Genomic DNA, 7,260 nt, shown 5'->3' with positions numbered 1-7,260 from the left:
ACTAAAGTTACTGCCCAGATGCCCACATTGCTGTATAGCTGCTACTTTCTCTCCTATCACTCCACCTCTATCACCCTTCATAATTAAGGTTCTTGAGCTAGGTGTTGGTGGCACATGCTTCTCCAGAGACTTAAACAGGAAAACATCAAGTTAGAGGTCAGTGGACAAATTAGTAAGGCTTGTGTGTGTGTATTTGGTGGAAGGGGGGGGGGGGGGGGAGTCTGAATACAGGGCTTCCACCTAAAATGTTCCCAGCAAGACTCCATGTCAAAATTGGCAGGGGAGGTTGGGGGGAAGAAGAGGCCCCAGCTTAAAGGTACAGTATTTGCCTGGCATATGCAAGGAACTGGTTCAATCCCTGCGAACACCCTGAAAAAAAATCTTAGTTTTCCACATTAACTTCTCTCCATTTATCCAATTTCTATTACTGATTATCCCATTTTAGTTTGGGTACAGAATTCAATTCTACCAAAACTTTTACTAAAACAATGATATTCAACAAGGAACAAGTCTGCCCCCTAGAGTCTAGAGACAGTTTTAGCTATCACAACTTGCATGCAGTATCCATGACCTACTACATACTAGTTGGTATCCAGTAAATAGAGGTCAGGGATGCATCAAGCAGTCTCTAAAAGAATTGTCCAACACAAAATGTCAATAGTTTCAAGGATGAAAAATCCTTGCTGTCCTATGTGACATGGCCTGGCTTGAACATTTGGCATCTTAGAGCTACTTACAAAAAGGGTGGGAGAGGAGGGGAAAGCCGGATGCTAGTGACTCACACCTGTAATCCTAACTACTCAGGAAGCTGAGATCTGAGGATTGAGGTTCAAACCCATGCTTACAATGTTGAGGATGAATGAAAGAGAAATCAAGGTCTTCAATTTTAAACGTATCCAACCTGTGTGGTTATTGAAAATATTTACTGAGATTAGGAAGACAAGAAACTGATTTGCGAGGAAATACCAGAAGTTCTATTCAATACATATTTAAGTTTTAAGCACCTATTTTTATAACCAAGTAGAAAGCTTTAAGTAACTAGGAGAGGAAAAACTTAAAGAGGGGAATCAGAAATGCAAACACATTTGGTAGTCACCAATGTTTTCTTTGTTTTTACCTCAATAGACAGTTTATCTTCCCAGGTCAGAAACCTGGCTTTTCCTCACCATTAAAGATATTCAACTTAATCTTGTGAAATCACCCAGAATCTTCAAATCTCTCAGCTCAGGACAAGAGTAATCTCTCACAAACCTTACCATCTGTCTATAGTTCTGCCTTTTCCTAAAGCAGCATCATCATTTCAGTTGTTGCCGCTCAAATCAGATCATGTCACACTTGCTTAAAACCTAATGTAATGGGCTGGGAATGTGGCTAGTGGTAGTATGCATGAAGTCCTGGGTTTGTTTCCTCAGTACCACATAAACAGAAATAAGCCAGAAGTGGCATTGTGACTCAAGTGGCAGAGTGCTAGCCTTGAACAAAAGAAGCTCAGGGACAGTGCCCAGGCCCTGAGTTCAAACCTCAGGACTGAAAAAATAAATTAATTAAAAATTTTAAAAAAAAATCTGTCATTACCCCACTGTTCCCAATAGCCAAGATATGGAAAACCCAGATGCCCCACTACAGTTGAATGGATCCAAAAACATGTGGTACCTATACACAATGGAATTTTACACAGCCATTAGAAAGGATAAAATAATGTTTTTGACAGGGAAATGGGTGGAACTAGAACAAATGTTGAGAGATAAACCAAGATCAGAGAGATAAATGGTGCATCTTCTCTATAACAGAGATTAAAATGCAATGAGATATGACAATATAAAACAGGACTCAAGCTATCCAATACACAGTGAGACCAAAAAAGGATAGTCTTGGGGGAGAAACACCAAATCACAATACCCAAGCACCCCTTTGTTTGTATATAAAATAAGCACAGTGAAAAGAACCCCAAAGATAAGGAAACAAAGGACATCTTCTTAATTTGTCCTATCGTTTTTAGATGATTCTGTATTCTTTACCTCATATATGGTGTATACACATGCACATCTGAGAGATGCAAGCAGAAGACAGAATCAGTGGAAAGTGGGTGAAATAAATAGAGAGGCCCATCAGCTGCACTGGACATTGATGAAAGTGAGCTAAGCAACTGAAGGGCAGTGATGGGAAGGTGGGAATGAGAAAGAGGGAACAGCTGATACTACACAAAAGGAAAGAAATATACATAACACGCAACTTGTAAAAAATAGTTTGTTAAAGGTCATAGAGTTCACGGCTGAGAAGGTGGCTCAGTGGTAGAGTGCTTGTCTTGCATATATGAGGCCCTGGGTTCAATTCCTCAGCACCATATAAGCAAAAAAAGCCAGAAGTGGTGCTGTGGCTCAAGTGGTAGGGTGCTAGCCTTGAGCTGAAGAGCTGAGGGACAGCATCCAGGCCCAGAGTTCAGGCCCCATGACCAGCAAAAAAAAAAAAGGTCATATAGTTCAAAAGCAATGTAGATGACTATAATTGTGAAGATTAAAAGGTATTTGTGACTTTAAAATAAACTTAAAAATTTTTTTTAAAAATCTGATGTCATTTCAAGGTAGTTAAAAATGTAATCCAAGAACTTTTTATCTCTCCAGTTTACCCTCTTCCATATCATGTTTGAATTCTTCCCTTTAGTCACATTGAAATATATACAACTCTCAAAGTACAGAACCTGCTCCCTATTCTATTAATTCAACCTTCCTCTTCTTATGGCTAGATTAAGTGTCCTATAATCAACCTTCAATGCATCTTGGACTATTTCATTTCCCTCCTAAATGTTGAAAAATGAACCCAGAACCTCCAAGCACTTGAGCCAAAGCTCTAAGACCTTGTACTTATGCTTATCAAACTGCTGTTTATTTGAGCAGCAATGTATCCAGGAACTATCTAGCATCTGATCCAGTGTCATGCCAACAGGAAAGGTAAGCTATTTCTCCAATGAAAAGCAAATAACAAGTATATTATATTTTAACCCTGGCTTATAGAATTTTACTTCCTATTTACCCCTTAGAATTTCATATGCCCAACATCTAGAGCATTGCCCTAAATGGTCGTCAACTGTAAATCAGTACTAAACTAACTATTAAAAAATCACCTGGTGACAGGCTGGGAAAGTGGCTGGCTTAGTGGTAGAATGCTTGCCTAGAATGTACTAAGCCCTGGGTTCAATTCCTCAGTACCACATAAACAGAAAAAGAAAGAAAGAAAGGAAGAAAGAAAGAAAGGAAAGAAAGAAAGGAAAAGAAAGAAAGAAGGAAGGAAAGAAAGGAAGGAAAGAATTCATTTTCTAATTCTTCAGGTTTAAGCAGACTATACCTGAAAACTGTGATAGAATGATACACTGAAGTCCACAAAAAACAAGCAGCCTTTATTGCAGTATTACAAAACACTTTCCATTTTGGCAATATTTTACAACGCACTTAGCTTCAAAGGTTGGGAAGGAAAAGGTTGGAAACTAAAAAGGGAAATTTCAACAGACATTCCTAAAAGAAAAACTGTCCCAGACGCCACCTCCCCCCCCCCCCATAAGAATCCAAATGTCATTTAATTTCACTACTCAAGAAGAGGCCATGAGGAAAGCAGCAGGCCAAACTCTGGCAATTTCACTATGAATCATGTCAGAGACAAATTCAAAATAGTCATCAGTATGGTCGGTTGCGCTGATCATTTCTGTAGTCATTCCTAGAAATTAAAAATGAAAGAAACTAAATTGTAATTTTCTGCTAAAAGAACATCAGACATTTCTCTTTAGGGTGCTAGTAACTACCATCAGCTAGACAGTTTCGGTAAGGCTGGCAGCATCCATAGTTTATTCTTATATTCCTAGAAGGAATTTAATAAATGTCTAAGCTGGACACCAGTGACTCAAGCCTATAGTCCTAGCTACCCAGGAGGCTGAGATCTGAAGATCACCATTTAAAGGCAGCATGGGCAGAAAAGTCCATGAGATTCCAATTAACCAGAAAAATGCCAGGGGTGAAACTGGTTCAAGTGGTAGAGCACCAGCCTTGAGCAAAAAAGCTCCTTAATAAAGCTCGGGGACAGCATGCACCCTGGCCCTAAGTTTAAGCCCAGAACTGGCATACATAAAGACATACATAAATGAATTAATTCTAACTCATCAACTTTAAGACAAGTTCCTTGAAGCTTTACTATCAATAACTTTCTTTAGTAATTTTTCACCTACACTAAGAACTACCAAATACCTGTAATATTTCAGATCAAGCTATGCCAATTTCAGTCTCCAAACAGAATAACATATACTAAATATAGCAATATTAAGAAAATCCTAATTATTCATTTCATGTATGAAGTCTGACTCACCACAATATATTACTAAACTTAAAGTCTTTAATTCTAAAGTGGGAGCTGCATCTCTAACCTCAGGGAGTCAATAGGTATAGTATTAAATATATATAAAGTATCTGGCATATAGTAACAAGTGTTTAAGACATTAATTAGGCTCTAAATAACTGCTAATAGCCAACCATTATACAATGTTTTCTCTGGGCCAGCTACTGTTATAGTTTTATACAACTCTACAAAGGAGTCATACGTTATTAGCTGCATTACACAGATGGAACTATTGATGCTCCAAAGAGCTGAATTACTTGCCTAAGTTCAATAGCTAAAAAACGATGGGAGTAGAACCCAGTCTGTCTCTCACCTCTATACCCTTAATCAAATACACCACTTCTCACTGCCAAATGCAGCCTCTGACATATGGATCCTTGGGTAATATTCTACCATGTGTTCTTTGATTTGGGGGGTATGGGATGCCAGTATTGGAACTTACACTTTTTGTACAATTTTTTAACTTATATTATTCATATGCATAATCTCCCCCTTCCATCAGTGGTTTTCACCTGGAACAGGTACAACCAGACTACAGAGAAACAACTGCAGGATAGGATAGTTCACAGATTTCAAAATCTTCTTTTCTCAGATTAATAATAAACAAATACTCAAATATCACAGGTATAAACTCTCTAAATCCCAATTATCATTAACTATGAAAAGAAATGCTCGTATAAAGATTTCTGAGTTGCCAGTGGCTGGGAAGGTGGCTCAGTGGTACAGTGATTGCCTCGCATGCACTGGGTTTGATTCCTCAGCACCACATAAACCGAAAAAGTCGGAAGTGGTACTGTGACTCAACTGGTAGAGTGCTAGCCTTGAGGAACAGTGCCCAGGCCCAGAGTTCAAGCCCCATGACCGACAAAAAAAAAAAAGATTTACAAGTTTCCAAACCAAACTTTAGAAACTGGTAAGAAATGAATCAAATGGATTTTCTTCATCCTGAAATCTACCAATAGGGAATTCAAAGTTACAAAAGGTTGTATGTAAAAAAATAAAACATGACAAAAGCAGCTTAAATCATAAAATCTAAGAGCAGTAAGGTAAAAAGATTCACAGGCACATTCATATACTTACCTTCCTCCCATTTTGCCTCCATAGCCACCTCGGTCTCCTCCATAGCCACCTCGGTCTCCTCCGTAGCCACTACCTCGGTCTCCTCCATAGCCTCCTCCTCCTCCACCACCACCACCACGGTCTCCTCCATAGCCCCCCCGACTTCGGTCTCCTCCATAGCCTCCTCTGTCTCCTCCGTAGCCTCCTCTGTCTCCACCATAGCTACCCCCTCGATCTCCACCATAGCCTCCTCGATCTCCACCATAGCCTCCTCCTCGGTCTCCACCATAGCCTCCTCCTCGGTCTCCACCGTAGCCACCTCCTCGGTCTCCACCATAGCCACCTCCTCTGTCCCCACCATAGCCACCCCCACTTCTGTCTCCACCATAACCACCTCCACTTCTATCTGCACCATAGCCACCACCGCCACTTCTGTCTCCACCGTAGCCACCTCGTTCTCCACCTCTTCCCCCACGACCTCTGTAACCCCTTTCTCCACCGTAGCCTCTCCCCCGGAAATCTGCAAGGTAGAAATGCAAATCAATGAAGCAAGCAGAATAATGTAAAACCTGTTCATTGCTAGCTAGAAAACAAGCATCATGTTGTTGCTATTAAAGTGGCTGACCTACCTCCTCCTGAGGGACGAGAATCTTCTGGTCTGGGCTCGTTGCACTGATTGCAGGAATTTCTTCGAGCAAAGTTCATATTTCCACATGATCTAAGAAGAAAATAAAATGTTCCTAGTTTTTACTAGATCCAGAATCTCTTCTTGAGCCTCCTAACTCCAATCCCAAACTCTACTTCCACAAAGTAAAGGAGATACTTACGGATTAGGACAAACCCAGTCTCCATTTTTGGGGTCTCCGCCTCTCCCCTGAAAGCCTCCACGACCTCTATATCCCCCACGGCCTGATGAGAGGAAGCAGTAGACGTTACAACATTTTGGAGGAAAAGCTGAAATAAAAGTACTCTGTTTCCATTTCTACCTACACCACAGCCACCACTACCACTTATCTCCACAATGATCACCCCCTATGCCCCAGACCCTCTCAAAATTAACTCCATTATAGGATGACTTCGAATTCTTCTTTCTACAATATCCTACTAAATTTTGAGTATCTCAGTGATAAAGGGTATAAGAAGACAGATTACAAATGTGAGGAAATTAACCTAATAGAAATAAAGATGCTCTATCAGTGGGCTTAAACTTAGTCAGATAAAAGCTGAGCATGGTGGTTTATGTTTATAATCTCAGCACTCAGGCAGCTGAGGCAGGAGGATGGTGAGCTCATGAGACCAGCCTGGCCTATGTAATGAAATATTATAACAAAAAAAATTTTAAGCTGGGAGCCAGTGGCTCAGGCCATAATCCTAGCTACTCAGGAGGATGAGATCTGAGGATCGCGGTTCAAAGACAGCCCAGGCAGGAAAGTCCATGAGACTCTTATCTCTAATAAACCACCAGAAAACTGGAGGTGGCGCTGTGGCTCAAGTGGTAGAGCTCTAGCCTTGAGCTGAAGAGCTGAGGGACAGTGCTCAGGCGCAGCGTTCAAGCCCCAGGACCAAAAAAATAAAAACTTAAAAAATTAAAGGGCTGGGAATGTGGCTTAGTGATAGAGTGCTTGCCTAGCATGCATGAAGCCTTGGGTTTGATTCCTTAGTACCACATAAAGATAAAAAGCCAGAAATAGTGCTGTGGCTCAAGTGGTAAACTGCTAGCCTTGACATAAGAACAGACCTCAGGACCAATGGAATAGAATTGAAAACCCAGAAATGAACCTACAGACCTATAGCCATCTAATCTTCGATAAGGGAGCTAAA

The 7,260-nt window shown here is 40.6% G+C and overlaps 1 protein-coding gene across 1 annotated transcript in view; it reads right to left on the bottom strand.

Moving 5' to 3' along the window:
• Positions 1 to 3,373: 3,373 nt before the first annotated feature.
• Positions 3,374 to 7,260, bottom strand: part of Taf15 (TAF15 RNA polymerase II, TATA box binding protein (TBP)-associated factor, 68kDa) — a 52,189-nt gene continuing 48,302 nt past the window's right edge. Inside the window, exons 12-15 of the mRNA XM_013013069.1 lie at positions 6,267 to 6,348; positions 6,069 to 6,157; positions 5,461 to 5,959; positions 3,374 to 3,708 (exon numbers count right to left, since the gene is read on the bottom strand). Of these exons, the coding sequence (XP_012868523.1) occupies positions 3,669 to 3,708; positions 5,461 to 5,959; positions 6,069 to 6,157; positions 6,267 to 6,348 (710 nt within the window). The 3' untranslated portion in view covers positions 3,374 to 3,668. The remainder of the gene's footprint in view (positions 3,709 to 5,460; positions 5,960 to 6,068; positions 6,158 to 6,266; positions 6,349 to 7,260) is intronic.

The sequence above is a fragment of the Dipodomys ordii genome, unplaced genomic scaffold (assembly GCF_000151885.1).
Source record: "Dipodomys ordii isolate 6190 unplaced genomic scaffold, Dord_2.0 Scaffold19, whole genome shotgun sequence".
Lineage (NCBI taxonomy): Eukaryota > Metazoa > Chordata > Mammalia > Rodentia > Heteromyidae > Dipodomys > Dipodomys ordii.
This window is presented reverse-complemented; position numbering and strand designations above follow the sequence as displayed.